The following is a 24,844-nucleotide window of genomic DNA, read 5'->3' as shown; positions in this document are numbered from 1 at the left end:
CAGTTCTTTTAAAAATACTGACGTCTTTCAAGGCCCTCCACAACACAAATACCATGTCTCTCAGTTACCCCTGCAAAGAAAATAGGTTTTGGTGCTCTGTAAAGACACCCAGTGTAAGGAACTACCCCAAGCCAGTCCCCAGACACACTGCCTTTCCATGAAGGAGGTCTTGCAGATCTGTGTTCCTGATACAGACTCAGAGCAGCACAGGGAGGTAGGAGTGCCATACACCATACCGTGGTGTGGGCTGGGGATGGATCTTATGCCACCTACATATTGCATGCTATGCAATAATAAGTGGGTGGATTGAATGTCATAGATACACACCACTCCTAAACTCTTATCTGTCTGCACTGGTATCTGTGCCAGCTGCTTCTCCACCTACCTAGAGGCCTTTTGGTTATGGAAACACACAACTCACAATGATATTTTACTTCTGTAGAGATAAACTGCTTACACCCACCTTTGAAACTGAGTAGATAACAGATGCTCTTTCTTGGTACCAAAGGGTAACCTGCTCTCCCAGGTGGAGAGTAGTCCTCTTTTGTGCGATTTACAGAGAAGTGAAAGATGAATTAGCAAAGACAAAGAATACCTTGCTCATTTTTGCATTGGATAGGCTTTAGCTGTAGCACTGGAAATTACAACCAGTCACTCCTGCTGTCTTTTACCATCTCTGTTTGGGAGCTTGCAAGGTTTGCCAAAGTGTGGGCTCAGGTCCAGATACGGGTCTGTGGCAGTACCATGCGTTCGGCTGCATGACATTCTTTATCACCCTTTTGCTTATATCCCTGTTGGAAATCTTACACAGATAAAAATAGGCCTTGATATTTGCTACATAATCTGCTTCTCCTTCCCAGTGATTTGCAGACAGGTACTTGCCAAGTGTCTAGTGACTCATTTATTTGGGAAAGAAACCCACCACAACAATACAATCTGAAAAAAACACACTTTTCCCACTCCCATGTAAGAAACATATTCAACAGGCGCTCAGACCTTGTGTAGAGCTATTAGCAAGCTGCTGCTCTGTTCTTCCTGAAAGCGTGACAAATACAACTCCAGGGGCTCAACTTTCATTGCCTTTTGTTTCTCTTAACCACTTTACACCATGCAAAGTGGATGTGACACAGTAGCTTGGGCCCAGAAACCTGGCCTACTGAGCAGAGCTTGAGCAGGTAGGCATGGACTAGGATGATGGAGATGCTGACACTGTGTCCTTGACAGCAGGCTGCAAACTGAAGCCCAAGTATGCTAAGCTGCTTTGCTGCACCGTGGTTCCAGAACCAGTCATCCATTTACTCAGTGTAAAGCTATTCTAGATGGGCTTTTTGGGCAGCTTGCTAATATTATGATCATTTAATCTGACCCCCTGTGTAGCATAAGCCTAACAATTCTATCCTGTGAATTCTTCACTGGTTTGAAGACTTAGAGAATATTTGCTTAAATTTCCCAGCCATCTGCCACAGTACTCAATTATCTTGACAATTCAGATTTGGTTATTTCTAATTTAAAGTATTTGAACTTGTCTCTCCTTAGCCTTGGATTTTGTTACACCTTTTCTTAGGTTAGAGTAAGAGGAATGCTGATGAAGACATGTAATTCCGCTCCCTTTCCACCTGTCACGTTATCTATCCTAGAGGCTGGGACCAAAAGGACTCTGAAAAGACTTTACAGCACTGGAACAGCTTTTCCTTAGCCAGACTAACACACATTAAGAACTGCACTGGAAACCGAGAGACTAATAAAGCAGCTTTAACAGGCTGCAGCATCTGGCCTTCTACACATTTTCCTTTAGCACTTCCACCAACTGTTGTTTGCTCATATCTACTGGAGTCTGTTTATATAGATTTTTCCCAATCTGCTCTTTCTGGTAATGTTCATATTGTTGTATGTTTATGCAGAAAAATTTAAAAAAGAAAAAGAATACGAACCGAAATATTTATGTGGTCTAGAATGACTTAAACTGAAATGATCCTTATCCCTGCTGCAAGCTCAAAGCAGAGCAATACAAAAACAGAAACAGCATCAAAAATAAAGTAAAACTTGCTGTGCTCGTTATGCTAGTCAGACTGTTTGGAAAGTCATGCATAAAACAATTAGTACTAACCTCCTCTGTGCATATGGCAATTTGAAAATGAATTCACTTGCACAGCATGTGTAGCTACTTGGAGATGAGATAACAATTGTTGTTTCTTAAATGATTCTCAGATGTTACAAGTCTACGTATTCCCATGTTCATTGTACAATGTATCTCCAAATGCCTCATGTGACTGCTGAGACAAGGTCAGGATCAGCTGCTGTGGGCTGGACCCCACAAACAGTAACTGGTTGCAGGACTGGTGCTGCTCTGGGTGCTCTGGAGGGCAGTAACTACGGTGTCATCCTGAGGAAGTTTTTGAAACTGAGTCCACTTGATCAGCAGGACTTTTATTAAGACATAGATTGACTAGACTTTAATTAAAAAAGAAAAAAAAGGAGGAAAAAACCCAACCAAACCAAAACAACAAAACCAAAGCAACCTCAACAAATAAAAGAGACCAAACTTTTGGCACTTACCACTGAGTGCAATGTCCCTTTCCGTAGTCCAGCAGTGCAGTAGCTGTAGGTGGACTGACTGCTCAGATATGGGCTCTTGCAAGGCCAGATCCAAACCAAGGAGCCACTAGAAACAAGCCTATTTGTGAGTGTAAAAAGGAAAAAGAAACTAGATTTTTCTATGTTTAGTGACACTTGAGTCTGAAAATCTCAGCAATGCTCCAGAAAACACATTTACACTCCTGTCTTACTGCGGCCCTAGCTGAGGCACAGAGCAGCTCAGTAATCACCAGAAGGCCACAGTGTGTCTGAGTTGCAGAGCAAGGAGGCAGTAGAGGAAGGAGGCATGAGATGCCTGGAATGGATCAATGCCTATTGCTTACAGCTGTCAAGAAAGCATATTTGAGTTTCCCTGATGGGAGGAGCTGACATCTCACAGAGAGATGTCACACATGGAGAACTTTCAGTGAAGGGTTGGTGTTTCCACGTCCTTGAGAAGCAAAATGTCCTGTCATTTCTCACTGAATTATCTTCTACAACATGTCAGCCCAAATGCATTCCTGTGGGGTTCCTGATTTTTATTAGGAAGTCGAAAAGCAGGGGTTTGTTTTCTGAACAAAAATGCTTCCACTCTCCCCTATCTCACTTACATGCTACAATCTAATCAATACCTACCTCCATTTGAGCAGCATCTCATAGAAAACACTGGAACAATTAATTACTAGACATGGCTGGTTTTGACTTTGGAAGCAAAAATTAACAATCTTAGCATTCTATTTTTAAATAATAAATAGAAAATATTTATTTTACAGCATTTTCAAGATCATTTTGACAAAAAGGCAGTTTTCATCAAGCATTTGACAGACCAAAAGAAAGAACTTTTACAGGAAGCTTCATAGCTCATACAACTACATACACAAGGTGAGTTCTTGCTCTTTAGATATATTTAAGTATGTGTATGTTTCCAGTTTTAACAATTACAAACTAAAAGCTAATATACTGAATTTCAAGAAAACTACTCATGATAGAATTACATTGCAGTAATAAAATCAGTGCTTAATATGTTGAAAACAGACAGGTATGAAAACAATAGTACCTTGCCACATTGTTGCCTCCTACTTATACAAGCCTGTTATGACTCTTTTTCTTATCTCCCTCATTTCTTCAAAGACTGACTTCCAAGTACTATCTCTGTGCTATTGACAATGTGTTTTTTGGAACAGTTCAACTAATATTGTGCTAAGATTATAAGAAGATAGAATTCATTGCCAATGTGGTGATCAGCAAAGAAAATATGGCATTTCTGTCATTGCTGTAATTAGTTGTCAGCATTAAAAAAGAAACAACAACTGAAAATAACCCCCTAAAAACCCCTCTCAGACAAAACCAGCCAGCTGACCCTCACATGTCTTTAGTTCATTACAGAGACATGAATCAACTGACAAAAACTTCATAACCATGTCTGTGGACAAAGTCATTGCACGCTTTCCAAGTTAGGACAGTGATAGCAATTGGCTGCTAGTCATACTGAAAGGAGCAAACGTCGTGAAAAGTGGACCCAGAAAAAAGGCTCTAATCTGGTTTTGAGCACCAGCCAAACCTTCCAATACCACTACCAGATCAAAATAATGAGATTTGGATCTGCAGAGAAGAATTGATAACTGGCACCAGGACTTCTTGAAATACAAGTGAAAAGAAAGAAAAAGAGCAAAAATGTGCTGAATTAAGAAAACTCCTGATAGAATTTTCAGAAGAAACTTGGTTAAAGTCAGGTTTTGCAACTATATTGACATGAAGAGATTCCTTAAAAGTATCTTTGGAAAGAACGTGTAGAACTGTGGGGCCAATCCTCAGCTAAATTCAACAGCACAATAAAAGTTCATAGCAGCTAAAATCCTGTCCTGTATGTGTACAATACACACATTTATAAATAGGGTAATAATAAGTATCATAAATTCAAGCCACAGCAATTAGACCTGGACTTTGATGATGTGATCCATTAGGGAGCTTTCTGTTAGGCCCATCTCTAGGAAACACATGAAGGATAGAAGAGGGGAATGAATGACAGAACCACAGATGCCTAGAAGTTATCTTTAAGATACAAGATTGTATATTAAAAAAAAAAGTGTTGGCGTATGGAAAGAACACACAATTAAACATCATAAAGAGATTAAAAGAACTGTTTGTAACAAACCCTGGGAATTTATGCACACATTAAGCACTGATGAAATTTCCTGTTCGGACATGATTTTATTTTAAGTTATCTGAAGCAACAGAACAGTTTAATTACTTTTTCCATCTCACCTTTATACTGGCATGTGCAAAATTTCTAAAACAGATTTTTTTCTTTTTGCATTTTTTTGTTGTTGAACACACTTGCTGCAAACATGTAAAATAACAAGTTTTCAATGCACTGCTTATTAATACCATATATCTATGTCATAAAATATCTGCAAAATAAAGCACCCTTTTATAAGGGTAACAACTGTCTCAGCTTGTATATGAAAAAGAATGTGTTAGCACAGCATACAAACCTCCAAAGATCTATTGAATATCTGTAACAATGTGATATAAAACATGATTTAAACATAAAAATATTCATAGCATATACGACAATCTTCCAGTGGTAGCTATTGGACATTACTCTTCACACATACCATACACAGGCATACAGAAACACAAACGTACTCTCATTCTTGCTTCAAGACTGACCCTATAACCCCCAACATGGAACTGCCTTTCTTTCAGAGTAATAGTTGTTGCTTTAAGTATACAGCTATTTTCCAGTGTATTTGATTCCGAAGTAACACAAAGGAATGATGTAATCACATGGCAAATGTGTCGTATTATGAAAAGTTCATCAATATTGTTCTGCTACAAGAAATGTTGTGTAACAGTTTAGCCACATGGTTTACAATCTTATACAAAAGGGCAGTTTCTAAGTCCTTATCATATTACAAGTACTACAGCAAAGGCTTTCTTCAGAAACCTCGAGTCTTGTTCGTATTTCTTGCTCTGTTCACAATCAGCAGTTAAAAAAGCCAAGATCCCCCAAAAAAGCAGCCTAGTATGAAAAACAAATTGCTCAAAGTCAGTAACAGCCATGTGCTTTCACATTATCTCCACTTCTTTCCCCCAAATACATTATGCAGTTCTACCACCTACAGAACTCCCCCCAAAAAAGTTTATGCATACATGTCTCTAGCTTTGTTCCTCTACCACACCCCTCCCTTCCAACTCCTGGGTGTGTTGCTTCCACAGCAGACAGAGAGCAGTCATGAGATGTGCTAATGACTTCTCCAGGTCACACTTGCCCGAGTCCTTTTCAAGCATTGCTAAGAGAGGTTGTGACTAAGTGTGATTATTTTTTTTCCTGTATGTTTATTCATTTTTTTGCTATAGAAGTTGTCTCTTGGGTTTGTGCTTCATCATGGTTTTCTGTTGTTTTCTTAAAGTACAATATTTTTCTTTTTAACAGCTAGAGAATTTTGAGCCCTCAGAATGGATTTTTTTTTCTTTTTATTTCCTTTTATTTATTTAAGTGCAGGATGAAGTTTTTGCCCTGTCATGTATGACTTTGTTTTCTCTTCCCTCAGCCCTGGGAGACTTGAGTCCTCAGGACCTCACAGCAGGCAGCTGCCAAAGTCCTTCTCGTCTTGTCCCTTGGAGTGTCTACAGGGTGGACGAGCTTTGCTTATAATCCCTCAGAATGACAGAGGCATAGGTCACATCTGGGGGGGTGCAGAGCACTGACTCTGAGACAGGGGAGCTGGGCACAGAGCTGCCCGAAGCCACTGAATCCCGAAAAGGGGATGGGGGTGTCAGTGCCGGAGAGTCTTCCAGAGTCAGTTTGCTGGTTGCTGGCTCCTCGTCTGTCTCCTCCTCTGGGTTCTTTTCATAGACATATCCCTGAATGAGCTTCAGTTTCTCACTCTCCACTTCCTCGGCCAGGGCAGACAGGGGCTCCTCGCTGAAGGTGGCCACCTGGAGAGGCAGCAGGTGTGGCTGCTGTGGCGGGGGCGGCTGGCAGGGGGGCCGCACGCCGTTCCCTGAGCCAGGTGCAAGGGGGACAGCATTGAAGTCGGGAATGCCGGTGGCAAATGTGTTGACCACTCCTTGCAGCTGGTCCATAAGAGACTGCGGCTGCAGGGACAGGGTCTTGGGGGACTGCTCAGTCAAGAAGAGCTGGGTCTCCTCTGCCGTAGCCTGCAGTGGGGGGGTTGTAGCCACCCGCCTGTGCACAACCATGGAGGGGCTGCTGGGCTGGTTGAGGTGAATGGGCTCTCTATCTTCTTCCTCCACCACATTGCACAGAGTCTTACTGCTGATGTCGGTAAAAGTCAGGCTCTTGCTTTGGCCATGGTAGCTTTTAGTGAGGGGTTTGATCACTGCTGTCTGATTGCACCCTGTCTCTTGGCTCTTCACATGCACTGAGAGTCTGTGCCACGTGTGTTCCCCCTTGGGGTCTTGTCTTCCACCTGGTTCAGACCATGACACAGACTTTCCATTAGAACTATGAATAAAATAAAGATGAGTTTATTTGTATTTACATTATGCAGACATGGGCAATATAACAAACAAACCTACAAAAATACTGATTGCTTTGCCTCATTAGTCAGCCTTCCCCCCTCCAGTTCTTCAGGTCCTCCCAGAAGTACTACAGGAGGAAAAAAGTGTCTTTTAACAGGAGGAATTACTGCAGTTTCATCCAAAGGCAATTACTCCCTTCTCGTTACCCACCCTACAGCCAGCCTGGAAAGCCTAGCCCATGGGGATGGCTCTGGGAGGGCTGACAGTGTTTTGAGGAATCAAGCTATGACATTTCTTATCTGGCTTTGCTCACCCCACCTTGCAGGGGGCAGAAAAAAACAGGGAGAAAACATCACAAGAAAAGCTTTGATTATGCCTGATCTGCAGCTTGTAGGAAATGTCTCCAAACTGTTGGAAGAAAAACTCACAGTCTTAGCCTTTGGCACTCTGTAGAAAGGGGAGTTGTTACTAACCCCTCCTTTCCTTTGTATTCCCTGACTCCTCTTTGCATTTAGGAAGAGACTAGCTATTACAGAAACTAAGGACACCCAGGGCCTCCATCAGGTAGGAGATAAACGCATTTCTTCCCAAGTGACTCTTAGTTACAAACTAGGATAAAATGCTGGAACTGAAAACAGTTGCTTTGTGTAGGTGGAGAAGCAAGCAGTGACATGATCATGGCAAGTCAAACCCCCTAACTCCACATGTGGGCTGGATCCCATCAAAACGCTCGGGGGTTTCACTGAGTGAGGACCTGTGGGTCAGGTCTGTCCCTGAGGGATTGCACTGTTTTTTTTGCATTTCTCTGTACCTTTGCAGGGAGCTGCACCCAAAGCAGCATGATACCTCATTAGCAGCTGGTGGGAAAGGAAGGTGAGCAGTGCTTAAGACAACCAAACAATTGCTTAATTGCAAGTCAGGCAGCAGAGAACATTTACAAATTATAATATAAATCACCTGGGTGGAAACCAGATACTGGAGAGAAATTCTGAGATAATTTATGGGAAGAAGCCTTATCTCAGGATTTGGTCCCTCATGGGACAGAAGTAAACAAATAATTAAATTTCTGCTCCTGTGATTGCAGTGCAGGTGGGAGGCAGTCCGGGTGGGAGGCTGGCATGGCAGTATCACCTCCTGCTACTGCACGTACTAGGAGAGGTTGCATCCCTTAAATACAGCCTGCAATATTGTTCTGAGTATTTTGCTTTTCCTTGCTCAGACTAGTGCACTTCCCTTTTCAGGGAGTAGAAAATTACCAGTTGAAAATTGTAAAAAAAATGTGACTTTGTGATAGCTGGAAGGAAGTAGCACAAGGCGCATATGTTGTATATCTGGTAAAACAAAAACAAATGTACATAACAATGTGGCACTTTTCTGCTGAGCAGTAAATATTCCTGGAGGAAGAAGAATTTGAGTCAGATCCAAGCTGGGAAATTAATCTCCAACTCCAGGCTTCAAATGCTGGACCTGTGACTCACCACTTCTGTGGGAACTGGCTTACAAGAACTGGCTGATCTAAAAAATTCATAACTCCCCAAAGCACGTAGTTGGTAGAACCTGGAGCTGTTAGGATTTAGAGCTTTAACCTGAAGGGAAAAAAAAAAAAGCCAAGTTCCCAGATGAAGAATGAAACCTCTGTGTCACAGTGATCAATGAAAAGATAAGGATGAAGGTTTTGAAGCATTCCCATTTTGATCAATATGAGATGTGGTATGACAGTTTTTTGAAGTACTGTAGGGATAAGCAAATGAATGTAACTGTTGGGTGTGAAAGATTTTTAAAGTAATATTTTAACATACCGAGATCTACAAGCTCTTCACACAGGAACACATTTTGTCTGATTTGACTTCAAAACAAGTTTCTTCATGTAGTGAGGAAAATAAGTGCTCTCGTATTTTGCTGATGGTATAGCTTACAAATATACAAATAAGTACAGCTTACAAAGCAAAGGGCTTTTATGAAAAACAAACAAACAAAACAAAAACAAAAAACCCCCACCAAAAAAACCCCACGCACAAACAAAAAAACCAAACCAAACAAATGAAAACAAAACCCCACAACATGTTGATTATCTTCTGTGTCTTATGCTAAGTCTACTTCAGCATCATTTACTTCTTCACATCTAGCTCTGGTGCATCATCTATCTTTTGAATCTCTCCTCACACCATCTGTTTAGTCTCTATCTCATTTTGTTCCCAAGATTTTGTACTTTAAAGACAAGCAGTGCTATTTTAAGGAACTCGCTACCTCTGTTTTCAGATTGTCCTCCTATTCCATTCATTTTTCTCCCCCTCACTCTCAAATTCTGCTCTTCTGACTTTTTTCTTCTGTGACACTCTTCATAATAGACTTAATCGACCCCAAGTCAACAACTGTGCTTAAATCAAACTGCTCTGGGACTGAAATACCCAAACGTGAACAAACCACTTAATCATGATTATTTTTCCATTACCAACTTGCTCTATTGGGAAAGCTGGTGCCACCAAAGCACCCTGTCTCCACTTGCCAGGCCTTACTGCTCATGACTCTGATGGCCTTGTGACAAATACCTTTAGAGCCACAGTGGCTCTCATGAGGTCTATCTGGTGATTTCCACTGGGAAATCTCTCCTTTCCTGTTCTCCTCTGTCTCCTTTTCCAGTTCTTTCCTTCAATTTTCTCTCCTTGCTGTGTTCATGCACCATTAGCCTGTTAATAAGTCAAGTCTGAGATGGAGTCACAGGACTGTTACAGAAATACTTGAGCTCTGTCTTGCTGGATAGCTGGTAGAGAGTCACACTGAGATTGACACATTCAGGCAGAATTAACAATTAACAATGCATGGAAAAACTCCTGTATCCTGAAACAAGGACCAGCCACCTTGTGTGGCATTAATTGACATTTAGACAAAAAGCAAAGATGGGGCTGGAAAAGCTCAGACCTGAGATACAATCAGCAAGATACAAGTCAACTCACTTGTGCAAAGTGATGATGACAATCCTGACTGCATGTGGGATGCATGGTCACCATTTGCTAAGTGATTGTCACTCTCCTTTTTGAAGGATGTATCCATGGGAGACGGTGAAGATTAAAATAATCTGCCTGGTATAATGGGAGAAGATATAATTTTTCCACAGAAAGGCAGAAGAGGACACCAAGCCAGATCACAGCTGGCTATTGAAAATGTGATGTTTGATTGCACAGTGACAAGGTGGGACTAAATGGTGCTTTCTTGCTTTTATCAATAGGATGGTTACTCATTTCATGTCCATCATGTATTTATTTGCCTTTTCTAACTTTCTTTCTCCTTTGTAAAATTTCCTATAGGATTTAATTTTCACACTTACTGCCTAGAAGTGAGCTCCTTGGAGTCTCAAGGCATCTTAAGGTTTGTAGTTGAGTATACCCAGTGCACCACTCTAAGTACTATTTCTTCAAATCCTTGCATCTGTTATGAATCTGTTCAAACACGTTCTTGGATATCCTGTCAACACATAAGACAAGCTTGCTTTTGCTTTACAGGCAAGAACATACACTGAATTTCGCTGCTGATTATCAGTTTTCACCACAGCTTTGTCTAGGTTTTTTGTGGGTTTTATTTTGTTTTGTTTGGGGGGGGTTGGGGTGTTAGATGTAAGTATATTTCTTGTGTGACTTTGTATTAGTTCCAGGAGCAGAACCATCACTGGTTTTATCAATTCTAAATGTTGCTTCTAATACAAACATAAATCTTTACACTGTAATCTCTGCATGACTCCTGGGCAGGCATTTTCAGACACTTTTAGCTGATAATTATAGACACTAAGCAAGATGGAAAACAACTTCAGTCCTTAATAGTAACTTGACAAGAGTCTTCAACAGAACTAATGTACGCACATCTGAGATTGTGTTTCAAAATATCCCTGCCCAGTTGTAGGATGTGCTCACAGCTTGTTAGTTGGCTCACTGTTTGTTGGCAAGTATCTCCAGCTGCCCCAAATTCTGTTCCTGCTTGTGATTAGGACTGCCTCAACCCTAATCAGGCCAAAACCAAGAACCCTGCTCCTGTCATTGCCTGGGGAATTTGACTTTGCTGGCAATGTGGAGTCTCAGCACCCCACAACAGGTGGTTCCTCTTCACACTGCAGGGTCCTGAAGATGTCTTACTTTAGACATTGGATAGCAAAGGTTTATTTACATCTTGGAGTCTGAATGTTTCTGAAGTGGAAGATGATTGCCCCAGTGGTCTAAGGTAATCTAGTCTGTGCAACTTTCTGATCCTTTCACTGTCAAAGGCATAGCCTGATGCCTAGAGCATAGAGAATGAAATGAACTTTCAGTCATGTGTGCCTGAATATTTGTTTTGTGTTTGGTGTTTGTTTTTTGTTTTTTTTTTTTGCCTTGAACATTTTGTCATCTTAACAATCCCTAACTGATACAAAAATAAGTGGTTAAACAGAGTTACATGTACTCTGATTAGGTTAACTTTAGGAACTAACATGTTGGGAAATGGCTCCTCATCTGATGTAGTTTTTGTCACTGCCTGAGCGAAACAGCTGGGGTTGCAGTCAGGAAAAGTGCTTGAGAAAGAGCCCTTTCAGTTAAAAAGAAAGGAACATTCCTTGATCTGTTTAATCCCTTTAGGATGCCAGAGTTGTGATCTGTTATCTTACCGAGGTGGCCATGAGATGAGGGAGCATCTTAAGATTGCTGAGATGAAGGATTCAGTCATTTGGGCTAAGCATGGTGGTGTTAGACAAGATTCAGAGCACAGATTTATGATATACGTTCCCTTTCTTTTATTGTCAGATTGATCCTTTGGCCAGACCTACTGCCTTGTAGTCACTATAGTAACTGAAATGTCACAGCCAACAGGAAGCATTGAGATAACCTAGTGGTCCCCTTCTATGAAGCTAGAATCTTAGGAATTAAGCGCAGCCCAAGAAGAGCCTGTCAACTTTGTCAGCAAAAAGTAGGTCCAAAACAAACCCTGAATTATCTCATCAGTAACCAGATGTGGTCAGTGTTGGGTACAGCCCAATAAACACATAAAGCTCTCATCTTCATGGAGCAGGGACAGTTACCAGCCACCTGGCCCCTCTGCTGTGGAAAGCGGCACAGGCGGGGCCATCCCTGCGCACTCACACAGAGATGTCCAGCCTTCAGAGACGGCAGGGAGTCAGAGCAAAGGAAAGGCCCCATCCAAAAGCTGTGCATTGGACAAAGCCTTTTTCAGCCCTCCTAGGGAAGCCAACAGAGGAATTTCTTCCCAGTCCACAGAAAAGCCATTCACAACCTTTCTGTAACCCAGCAGTCATATAAGAAGCAGTAACAAGCCTGAGCAAAGCTCTGTCCTGCTGTGGCCTCACTGTTCCTGGGACCCAAACTAACAAGCTTAAAATTTAAGGCTAGTACCTGCACTGCAGCACATTGCAGGTGCTTTGCTGGTATCCCCAAGAACTCTTCCATCATCGTCTCCACTTCAGTAAGGCCACTGGGGCATGAAATTTGATTAAGGGAGTGAAATGGTTTTAAGCCAGGTTAGTAATATATCCTGTGCTAAACAGGACCTTTCCCTCAGGACTGCAGCCATCAGCCCTGCCATGCATAAGCAGAGCAGGCTATGCTGGTTGGTGTGTTCCTGTTAGAGCATTGATTCTAGGGACTCATCTCTTTTACTAACCCAGGTTTAACCTCTCTGTGGCTCACCAAAGAGTGAGGGAGACATCATCAACCACTGTCCCAATGTACTGTGTGCTCAGGTTTTTTGCCTGAGAAGCAGCAGTTACTATCACCTAAAACAAAAAGAGAGTCACAAACCAATTTCAGCCTTGGTCCATTTACACAGTAATCTCTATCTCGGCAATAAGAGGATCTTATAACGGTTCTTACAATGTGACTTCAGTGCTTTCTGTGGTGTTGTATAATTAGAGCAATTTTAACCTCCCACTGCCGTTTCTGGAAATGTAAATTACTGAACTATCTTGTCCTTGTCTCTCCCCGCCCTCGTTTTAGGACAAAATTGCCTTGGGCATGGGACACAATGTTCTATGGAAATTAGAGAGCTGCTTTAAAGGTAAGATGGAAATGGTTACACAAAATACATGAAAACTTAATGCTGTCAGGCTGTCTTGAAGGGCAGACACTGATGAGACTTGGGGTTGTTGTGAATGAGCACAAGCCCAGAGCTGCCTCAGGCTCATGTCAACTAATTCTAACTTAGTTATTTCCTTCATTAGTTACTCTGCTGTAAAAGTTGTATATTACTTTGATCTGAGATACACATAAGCTTTCTAATTTACATCAACCCTACTGGCAGTTGACTTTTTTTCTTCCTTTTCCTTTTCCTTCTAAAAATGAAATCTTAATCTTATGTGTTATGAAGTTCAGTGGGGACAAGTGTAAGGTCTTGTATGTGGGAGAACGTAACCCAAAAGGGCTGCACAGACTGGTATCCACCTGGCTGGAAAGTTCTGTGGAAAGGGACCTGGGGTCTTGGCAGACAACAGGCTCAGTATGAGTGAACAGTGCGCTGCAGTGGCAAAGAAAGCCAACAGGATGCTGGGTTGCAACAACAAGCGCATCACCAGCAGAGATAAAGTCATAGTCCTGCCCTACTCAGTGTTTGCCAGGCCACATCTGGAACTCTGTTAATTTCTGGTCCCCACTATGCAAAAAAATTGGGACAGGATAGAGGGGGTCCAGAGAAGGGCCACATAAAGGTGATTAAAGGAGTGGGAAGTCTGCTGTATGAGGAAAGGCTGAGACAACTGGGTTTGTTCAGCCTGGAGTAAAGAAGCCTTAGCAGAGGCTTTATTGACATGTTGCAATACTTAAAGTGTGGCAACCAAGAAGATGGAGACTCCCTTTTTATAAGGAGTCAAATAGAAAAGACAAGGAGTAATGGGTGTAAGTTACTCCTGGGGAGATCTTGGTTAGACATCAGAAGAAAACTTTTCTCTATGAGAAGAATATGACATTGGAACCATCTCACCAAGGAAGTGATGGATTTCCCAACACTGGACATTTTTACAACTGAGCTCAAGAAGATGCTGGGCTATCTCATCTAAACTGTATTCCTACCCTGAAAGACTGGATCACATGATCCTTGAAGTTCCTTCCAACCTGGCGTTTCTACGATTCTATAATATACAGTCTGTAATGTAGATGCAGTAGCTATGCCTAGTCTGAATAGCCTGTGATATGATCCTGCTTTCCATCCACAGGGTCCTTAGTTTGGGGTCAGACCCTCTGTGTAGTATCAGAGAGTGCCAGCCCCCTGTCTCTATGCCCTGGTCACCCAGATGGGCAAAGCAGGATCCAGGGTGGGGTCTACATGCTTTGCACTCATGCTACCATGGAACTGAGTTGCTGCTAGGCTATACCTGGTCCCAGGGGCAGGGAAGTACTCTCAAATCCAGCCAAGTATCCCCAGATACATAGGTAGATTCACTTTGGGACTTAGCAATTATGTATATGTACATAGGCACTTTTATAAAACTGTAAATTCAGGGGGGGAGGAGCAAGAGAGATGCTCACTGCAATGCTCCAATATACAACTTTAGTGTGTATCACAGATCTCACTTACCTAGCTCAACAAAGATAAAAATAATATTACTCTGATAATGTATATAAAGGGCTGACTACTAATTATAGTTTCTAGCATTAATTTTTAGTCTCATCTGAAATACAGAAGCTATGTCACATTTAAGTCACCCATCTAATGAAATTCTTAGTTCACTGGTGTGGTTTTTTTTATCACAAACTGATTAAAAGTAAGTTACTGTGAATAACTTGGATAAATATATTTGCAGACTTTGCAAACTGCTTGGAATATGTTTGCTTTGGCATTATGAAAGTGTCCTCAAAATTAAAAGGCAGTGTTGCAGACTGCACACTCTTCATTAAGTATTTTTTTTAATCAAATAGCTACTAATGTGTTGCTTGGAGAAAAAAACTTATTCTAACAGATAATACAAAGTTTAGGATAATAGACAGTTTGCCCCAAATAGCAGGTAAATTCTTCCAGTGTTCAAGAAATGAAGATCAGAAACCTGCAAATCAAAGTGAAATTAAGAAGTGCTCTTACTAGTGAAAATGTTTTGAATCTGTTTATTATTTTATTGTCATTAATAAGTATACCCCACCAAATATTAAAAATTAATACATCCTACTGGATCACCTTTGTAATTATTTTAAGGATCTTAAAGTTAGTGCACAGAAAAACTGGGATGTAAATAATTGTGGATCCTCAGATATCAATGGAGAGGCACATCTGCGTTATCTGAAGGTGTATCTCATGGTGCACGTTCTACTGATGTATATGTCAGTGTAGCCAATGACAATACCTGAATTGAAGCATTTATTCAGACAGATTCAAAAAAGTGCACAGCTAGAACCTGAAAACTGAAATTTACAATGTGTTGAGCAAAGGTACCTGGAAAGCTTCGAAACATGAGAAGAAAATGTTAGAATGAAAGTAATTTAGGAAAAGTGTAGGTGGGTGTAACTAAATGATGTACAGAGCTGGAAGGCTGTGAAGATCAACAACCTTTAAGAAACATTATATCAAAAGAAATACCATGGAAAGAGATCTTGAGCTGCTGTTGAATAAGAAATACTAATTAATGAATTTCAAACATTACAAAGCCACAAAAAATAGCTCAGGAGTTCTGTGTTCCCTACTCAAAAGCACCACACCATGGAACAGAGAGTAGGAGGTCTTTCTTATTAATGCAGTTTAATAGTAATTAAGACAGTTTGAGGTTTGTCCTTGCTTTCTGTAATCCTCTGTGGTTCTAATGGAAAATTAATTGGGGCACCATGTTTTTTACCAGAAAGATACTGACAAACTGAAAGCTGTACACAGAACAGCAACAAAAAAGCCATTGCGGGCAGAGAAAAGAGAGCATGAGGGAAAGCTAAAATGGTTGAATGTATTTAGGTTAATGCAACAACCCAGTAACATATTAAGGTCTGAAAGGCATGGAAGGTATTGCACATAGCATACAGATGCACAACTGAGAGCCCCAGATGAAATTACAAAAGGGAAAAATTTTACTGAAAATCCATAATATTTTCTAGTCAATAGCTGTATTGGAACAGGAATAAGTTCCTAATGAACTGGTAAAACCCTGTTGCTCTGGATATTTGCTGTCAAAAATTTTGCAGCCCTTGCAGACGTAGCAGTCAATGAGGTCTTTTTCCCACCATAACTTGTCAGGATCTCTGGTATACTTGAGAATCAAATAATCTCCCAAGAGTATAAACAGGGCTTGAAGACCCATCAGATTTGCCTTAGCATGCCAGCATTTTGAGTGCAAACTTTACTCAGTTGCCACAGGAAGCTTAGTCATGATGCCCCTTGTTTGTAATATACAGCTCTCCCTCATTTGCTAAAGTAGATAAAGCAGCTAGCAAAGCCTGTGGGTTTTCTGGTTGTATCTGAAAGTTTCCATAGTAACAAATGAGCAGATTCAGAAGAAAAGAGCCCTGAAGCTCAAAGCTGATGTTTCTGAGTTTCTTAATATTATAATAATTTTCATTATTCTATATTTTCATGATTCTGCATTTCTGGCCATCGTCAGGATCATATAGAGAATGAAGATCAACATCAGCACAATAACCAGTACTAAGTACCAGGTGTATCAAAACACAAGAGAGTTTCAAGTCCCTACATCTGTTTGTTTGTAACTGGAGTGCAAGGAAAACCATAGCACCCATGGTGATTTCTAGCAAAGCAGATATTTCTCAGGAAATCCAGGCTTGCAAACTGCTGCAGTTCTGGTGACTGAGACTCAGGCATGAGGCCAGGTGACAGTGATGGGCATCTGGTAATATGTCAGACATGTGCCTACTTCATCCTGGGCTGCGTGGCCACATGGAGGTCAGGCAGGTGGTCACTGATGGAGGACATGCCCTTCACCTGGACACACACTGTACTGCACTTCCAGGCCTCTGAAAGCATCAGTCCTGGCTGGAGGGAGAGGGAAGTCTGAGAGGCAGGAACAGGGTGAAAAGGCAAAATAGCAAGCTTCATGCTCAGCAGGTCTGAAAAGCTCTACTGGTTTTTAAAGTCTTTTGTATCTGTGCAGCTGCCACGAGCATTTGAAGTCCCACTGACTAGTTGGAGTTACACCAGAGGTGATTCTCAGGAGCTCATGTGAATACGGATTTTTTTTTCCCCAAACTTAAAAAAAAAAATAAATCCCAAACATTGTCATGCAAACAGTGGGAGGTTCAGTGTTCTCTGTGCTCAGGAGTTTTATAGCTTGTGCCCATTCTTTTGGATATAATCTGTTGTTGTATTCGCCTTTCTTTTCCTGCTGCTGGTACGCCAGTGTTCGACTCCTGCTTCATCATCAGTCTTTCCAGACAGACAATTGGCAATCTGTGCCCTAGGAATCTGCAGCACTTGTTCCAGATCAGAAAAGAAGGGCACATTGTTGTCAGATTGGTAGCTAATAATAAAATGTTTGTACTGCTCCTTACACTGGTTTTGTAAAGTTTGCTTTTAAGGGTGGCAAATCTAGTGGCTTCACAGACCCTGAAAAACTGTCACTACTGCTAAAAGTATATGATTTATTGTATGCATTTCTACTAATCTGCAATCCAGAGGGGCAGATTTGATTGAATTAACATCACTGCTACCTGCCCACATATAACATAGACTGTCAGAGGCATATAGAGAGCCAGAGTGCTTTGTGACAGATTAGAGCTGAACAGCATCTCTGGCTGTACAGAGATGGTGCTGCTCAAAATGCCATGTCAGTGGATTGCAGGCAGCTTTCTACCTAGTCACTGCACAGCCTTCCCTGGGGCAGGAGGCAGGGAGCAGGGAGCAAGGCTGGTTCACATCTGCACTTTATCAGATGGAAACAAGCATAAATCTGTCCTGGAAGAAATGAGGCCTTTCTGTTTCTGCAGCAGCTAGCAAACCAGCAGGTTTGTGTTTTCTCAGAAAGGGCAGTATTTGCACTTCTCGTTTCAGAAAAGCTGGACTTTGCTATTATTCACTGAACGCAGAATATGCAGAATATTAATATCTTTCAGAAATTATAACAAGAAAAAATTATCTGCTATTGTTTAAAGATACTTTAGGTCAACTGTTTGTTCATAGGGCAGGTTCTGCTGGTTTTATTTACATGAGTCTGCTCATGTTTCCCTGTTCTGTGAGTATTTTCTGCCTTCCTTCTGCTCGCCCTGCAGCAGTTCGCTAACAAGCACAGTTAGCAGGAGCTGTGCACAGCAAAGGTGTCTTGCTGTCAGACAGCCTCTAGATTGTTGTTTAAAGCACGCAGGATAATGTCATCTCCATGCAAAACTGTAAAAAAGAATAAAAATGTTGGATAAATGGAAAAAGAAGATAAAATTAGTACCAAAAAAAAGGATGTTTTTGAAAAGTTGTAGGCACTTACAAACAAAATTTAAGGTGTTGGGTTTTTTTCAAAAAAAAAAAAAAGCTGCAAAAAAAAATTATTCAGTGTCCTCTTCATCACACCTGGACAAGCAGATTAAGGCATTGTGTGAAACAGGGGACATAAGCAAATTTCCCATTTTTTATGGCATGCACCACATTTGCCCCATCATTAGACACGATAAACCAATGAGAAAGAGAAAGCAAGGGGTAAAACCACTCTTTGTCATGCAGCTTCTCTTACACATTCACTGCAGTGCGGGATTTTTCAAAGCTGCACATGTGCCGACGGACACTGGCTGGTGGGCGAGAACTCTGGCTGCCTCTTCCTGAAGATTGAAAAGAAAAAGACACCCAGTGAGTGGTTATACACATGTGCACACATGGTGGCTATACCACTCAATAGGGTGCCTGTCCCTCACCTATGCCTAAGGGTCATGGTGAGCTTTCCCATTTTTTCTCCTCTTACTCATTGGGCCAGTCACCTTGACTTGCCACACAGGTTTCTCCTTGGCTCCAGCCGGGTACTGTTTAAAATAGATTCTCATGGTGGTTGTCCCTGTTTCCTCTGCTGAGCCCTGATGCACTTTACATACCAGATGGCAAGGACTGCTGTACATTTAGCTGTCAGTGAGAATTCTCCCTGGTATTCTCAATGCAGGGTGAAATGATGAAAAAGGAGCATCTGCCTTTCACATCTTATTTACAAAAGCATCACCAAGCATTTTTAATATCTACTCAGCTCCTGCTTTTTCCTGTATCTCGTATTCCCATAAACTACTTTTCCTTTCTTTTACTTTTGAGCTCCAGCTGAATAGTCACTAGCTTTCATTATATATGATCTCGCTACATGTGCTTCTTTTTTTGCAAAGAAATGTTGGCCTTGTTGAGGTAGACACAAAATGAAGAGTCTCCTGATGCTCTATCTGCAATAGTATTTTCAAAAGGGATTGCAGATTGCAATTTTGGCCATTAATAAGAGAATTTCCACTTCATTTTTCTCCTCTCCCTTACCCTATCAAGCAGATGCAAACTCCCAGTTTGTCTTCCCCAGTATCAATAAAATTATATACACATACGAGCGTGCTTTGACAAAAATCTCAGGTATTTTTGCACATGGAATGTATCAATGAATTTCTGCAAAAAAAAAAAGTTGTCATTGTATTGCAAATAAAATGCAAATAAAAATTCAGCATTTCACCCCATCAAACAATCATAGTGCATGCTTGCCAGACTTCTGTTCACCTCAAAACAACAGATTCATGGATGGTATGTGCATGTACTACATACTCAGTACAGCTGCTCATGAGCCAAATAAGCCATTCTCCTCATCACATACTGAAGCATGGGAGCACAGCATGATGTACACAGAACACATGCATACCCATTTTGGAGAGGTAGATGCCTTGAGATGACTTCTGAACTATTATGAATAAAACACAAATAAGACATACTGCTGAGCAATTTTGTAAATCTACTCCCTTTGAAATCTCTAGAATGATTGAAGTCCTTGCCAGGTGTAATGAGATCTCTGAGATTTGACAATTTAAAGTTGATTATAATTAGGCACTTAGCTACCATACTCTCTCCTACACCCCAATAAATTTACAGAGATTATTAAGCTTCTGATTAAACAGAATATCTAACATTTCTACAGATCTCCAGTTTCTTAACAGAACAAGAGGTTTCTACTTTCTGTGCTTGCTTTGTTCCAAGTCAGAAATTAGTAGTTTATTCAGTCACCCGAGCTAATTTTAAAAAACAAGTAGCAACATGCAGTTGATTATCCAAGAGAAAAATCCAGTTCTAAATGTATTTCACGGACATGCAGAGGTGTATGCACAGTAGAGGGCACACAGCCACAGAGACCCTCACTCGGGGACCCTGTAAAAGGTGGAAAGCTCTTGTTTCAGAGCACTGCTTGGGACCTGGGTCTTTCTGAGTCAAAAGGCTTTACCAGCTATCATCTGTCAGCTACAGCAGTTTGCTGTTGCTTCTAGATTCCTTTTAGTTGCATCCTGTGTTTCCCACTCTGTATATCTCTGTATATCTCAGATATAACCCCAGAGTGAGCTCAGAGCATTTTGCTCTCCAAGCTCTAGGTATCTGTAAGTCTTGTTATGAAATCCTTGTATGTGAAAGGAAGAAAGAAGCTTTCTTCCTCAAACAGTCCAAAATTACTCCTAACATATTCAAAATACAGTGAACTTTTCCTTACTATGGCTGCAGTATTGCTCCTTAGCCAAAATCAAACACAGATATTATGTGTTATAAAGTATGCAACCCCCAAATGCTTTGCCAGGTTTATATTTTGTGGGAGACTGTTTAAATGCTGCCAAGCTTGATAAAGCAGTGATCTGCCTTTTGGTCAAGGTCAAAGGGGAAGCCCATACAGTGACATACAGTATACACACTGCAGAAATCAGCTTTAAATCTCAAGGTTCATGCTTCAGTAGAATTTTGATTTGGATTTGTTGTGAAATTTGGATTTATAGTGTTATGGGAAAGGCAGTGCATGTGTTGATTATACTTCAGGGAATTATTCTGCCAACTGCATAAATAAGAATAAATGCTTTTGAAGTATTCAATCTGAAGTATCCATGTAGCCTTGCTTTGTCTTGCTAGTAGTGTGTGCTAGTATTGCAGAGCCCTGATTCAGGATTGATGCCCAGATCTCTTTACTGCACTTTTTTCCTTCTATTTCTAGTTATGACAATGTATCTTCCCTTCTTCCTCCTGGCCTTGCAGGCAGTGGTGGATCTTCACATACTTTTCTCTGGTTACTAAAAAATTAGGTAGCCTGCCCATCTTTACAGCATGAGGATTAATGGGTCATTTTTGGGGCACTCTTCTCAAGGGTAATTCCTGCTGAATGGTTATTTGTATCCTGAGCCCAGAGGCAGGATGGATCTTCTGTGCATTTGAACGAGGAGTTGACATACCATCATGAAAGTGTCTGAACTGCTTTCTAATGAACCCCTGGGTGCAGTAACAGGGAGTCTGGCAGAGGAAGCAAAGTGGCAGTGCAGAGGGTTCCTGAAAGAAGGGGATTAATTGCTTTACTTTATGTTCTTTGAAGCAGAAAAGTGCTTCTAGCTAGTTGTTCAGAACAGGGTAGGTAACAGGCCTGCTGAAATCTGCAGTGAGGAATATAAAGGATCTGAAGAAAGAGTCACACTTGCCACTATTTTTTCTGCTAAGTGTAAATGAATCATCCACGAGGCAAACAGCTGTGTCAGGATTGTGGGAAAGTGGAAAATGCTATCTGTAATGTTTTAAATCTGAACAGCTATGAAACTAGAAACATTCACCTTCTGCTCTGTAATTACTCTCTCTGCTCTTCCAGACTCCCCAAACAGACACAAATTGAATGAATCTGTGCAGCATCCAAGATAACCGAAGTGCAGGCCATTTCATCTGAAGATCCTCTACACTAGACATTGTCCGAGCTGTAACAAAAAGCTTTCACATTCCAGTCAAAAACATACAGAAAAGCACACCCTCAGATTCTATACAATCTAATCTGAAACAATTTATCATCACTAACAATAGGAAGAAAGCAAGGTGTGGAGGAAATTCAAGAGAAGTGACAAGGTCATTATCTTGTTACTTACAGTGATAGCCCTGAATCATCCCCTAGTTTTTAAGAACTTAGGTTTACCCCTAGCTGTAATACAGGAACGAAGCCTTGTGCCACGTGCCCTGTGGCACACTGTCATAACACCCTAGAGTAGTTCCTGCTCCAGCATTCAGACTTACTGTCCACACTCTCAAAGGACAGCTCAGCAACAGCACAAACTTTCTACCCTGCTTTTCACCTCCTCCACCCTCTAGCAGTCTGCAAGGTGACTGGAGAGGTAAACATGCTTCATATGTAGAACCAGATCAGTAAAGTGCTCAACTAAACACTCAGTCCAGATACTCCTGCCTCTCTAAATCTAGCATCTTTCTAAGCAGAAGCATGTTTGTTTTCTTGATGATCATTTTGCATCCTTGAAAGGTCAGGTTTTGTGTATGGTTGTCAGGGCTGGATCAAGAGATGTCTGCATAAAAATAAGCAAAGCAATGTCCTTTTTCTGTAGGAAGAGGTGCCAATTTTTCAATATCTTTTTTATGAGTCAAGATGTGATAGAAGATTTCTGGAATATATTTAATTAAGCCAATAGATGAAATTGGGAAGACGGACAGGTTTTCAGAACAAATTCATTTTAAAAACACAAATTCTGAATTCCAAGCTAAGTGATGGTTGGAAATGATTGCTTGGAATTTTAACTTAATTATGCTAATCAATGGCACAGTTACAGTTTTGGAGAGAAAGAAATCAGTAAGAGCTGTGGAGCAAAGGGCACTGCAAGTAGGAGGGAGGTTACAGGGTCATTCAGCCTTGCCAGGCAGAGTGAGACATACAGCTAATTATCACCTGAGGAAGACTGAGGATCAGGAGAGATCTCACAGCACACACTCTCTATTGATCTGTGACCATGTGCTGAAGAGGGCAGAAGGGTCACAGTCACCAGGGAGTACATAGTCTCAGTAGGATGCCCAAAAAGACCCAGAGCTGAGCTGGATGGTGGAGTCAGAGCTAAGACAGCCCTTGAGGTTGTCTTGGGCCAGCAGGAGCCAGCTGTGTGCCCTGGGGAGTGCTCTGGTCCTCCTGGCTGCTTCCTTCTGCTGCTCTACCCACCCCTCTGCCCCAGCACAACCCTTGGTGCAATTGCTCAATCAAGATGCAAGGAACGACAGAGACAACTAATCTGGGTCACAGCTAAACCAGGAAAATAAATAAATAAATAAATAAATAAATAAATAAATAAATAAGTGAAAATACTACCAGCTCCCTGCTCCAGCTCATAGCATGGCTGTCCAGGATCCTGTCCCTGCGTAAGGGAAGGGATAGCATGGGGTAAAGGAAGGCTTTGGGTGTAATTTCTGGCTTAAGGCAGCTTAAAGCATTTGCGGATTTACAGGCTATGATAGCCCAAAGTAGCCACAGTCAAATCTCTAGTTGTCCAGGATGGCTGTAGGAGAGATTTTTGAGATAATTTATATAACCCTAAGGATTAAGAAATATGTATAGCCTTATGTTTCAGAGGAAATGAGAAGTAAAGGATGAAGGTCTGCATACTGACTGGGGAGCACAGAGATGCCAGGGGCCACACTTTGTGCTCCATAGGAGCCTATACTACCCAGACACCCAAGATCCCACTGCCCTCCCACCCATGTGAGCTCCCACAACACCCCTGTGAGCCCGTGCTGCACACACATGAGCTCCCAAGAACCCTTGCAGAGCTGCTGGGTTGCCCCTGCAACCTCAGGGCTTTAACCTGCATCCTGGGACAGGAGAGCTGGCAGGAGCATGAGTTATCCCAGCCCACGGCTTGGCTGAGCTGACACTGCCCATGTGCTTAATCTCTTCCCTGGGCATTTTCTGCCGTCATCTGTGCTGCTGTGCCCAAGCTTTCCAGTGTAGCTGCTTGTCAGTCCTTGTCAGTCTGCTCAAGGTAGATAATCCTTCCATGGGGGCTTACACAGACTCTGGAATTGTTGTGGTTTTTTTATTGTTTTTTGGGTATTTTACTTCTGGCTGTCTGGTTAGTTGGCTGGTTTGGGGGCCTTTGGATGCAACAAAATGAGTAGTGTGGCTTAAGTCCCAATTTCCAGACAACCCTTGATCTGAGGATGCAAGGCTTGCAAGCAAGCTAAAACAGGCTGACCTGAGCCATCTGAAATGATTTAGCTTGTGCCATGAAAAGAAATGGCCAGAAGAGAACACACAAAAAACATTTTCCATGGAAGCAGAGGGGTAGACTAACAAAAGCTTGAAGTAAGAAAGCAAAAAAGAGCAGACATTCCTGGCTTTAAAACTCTAAGGATGAGAAAAGTTTAATAGTGCTGGCTAAAGAGAAGGAGGGTATAGAAGCTAGAATAAAAAGAATAAAAGTCCATTTGCAGATGGGCATTTAAACTGAGCTTGCAATTCTCTGGGGGTACCTAGGACTAATCAGACTGAAACTGCAAACAGCAGCAAACCATCTACTAGTGAGGAGCTGCTACAATCAGATCAGGGGGCACTTGTTTTGCTAGAGTTTATCAGCTTTGACATCCCCAGCTGTGGTGCTGCAACACAGCTGAGCTAATCTAATGATTTGCTGCTGAAAGGGACAACTCTCACCTCTGTTCCCCAAACCAAGGGCAGCAGGAACACCTTCTTGGTGCTGACATTAATGTTTATCTGATCTTGAGATCCAGCTCAAGGACAATCCCGTGACAATAATTAACTTCTTTTTTTTGTTATTTTTTTCCTCTCTGTGAGATTAATTTTACAGGGTGGAAGAAAACCACATCCTGAATGCCACAGAAGAAGAACCACAGAGCAGAGAAGGGGAAACAGCTTAAAAAGAGATAA

The 24,844-nt window shown here is 41.5% G+C and overlaps 1 protein-coding gene across 6 annotated transcripts in view; it reads right to left on the bottom strand.

Moving 5' to 3' along the window:
- Positions 1-4,093: 4,093 nt before the first annotated feature.
- Positions 4,094-24,844, bottom strand: part of GRM1 (glutamate metabotropic receptor 1) — a 174,758-nt gene continuing 154,007 nt past the window's right edge. For 2 of the 6 annotated variants that reach the window (XM_051614552.1, XM_051614553.1), the window contains one exon: positions 4,094-7,048. In XM_051614552.1, the coding sequence (XP_051470512.1) occupies positions 6,208-7,048 (841 nt within the window). In that variant the 3' untranslated portion in view covers positions 4,094-6,207. Of the gene's footprint in view, positions 7,049-18,682; positions 18,768-19,822; positions 19,862-24,844 lie in introns of all 6 variants that reach the window. The other 4 variants (XM_051614555.1, XM_051614556.1, XM_051614557.1 and 1 more) reach the window with 4 other exon arrangements.

Source organism: Apus apus, chromosome 3 (assembly GCF_020740795.1).
Source record: "Apus apus isolate bApuApu2 chromosome 3, bApuApu2.pri.cur, whole genome shotgun sequence".
NCBI classification, from domain to species: Eukaryota; Metazoa; Chordata; class Aves; order Apodiformes; family Apodidae; genus Apus; species Apus apus.
The sequence above is the reverse complement of the archived record's forward strand: the minus strand, read 5'-3'. Positions and strand labels throughout refer to the sequence as shown.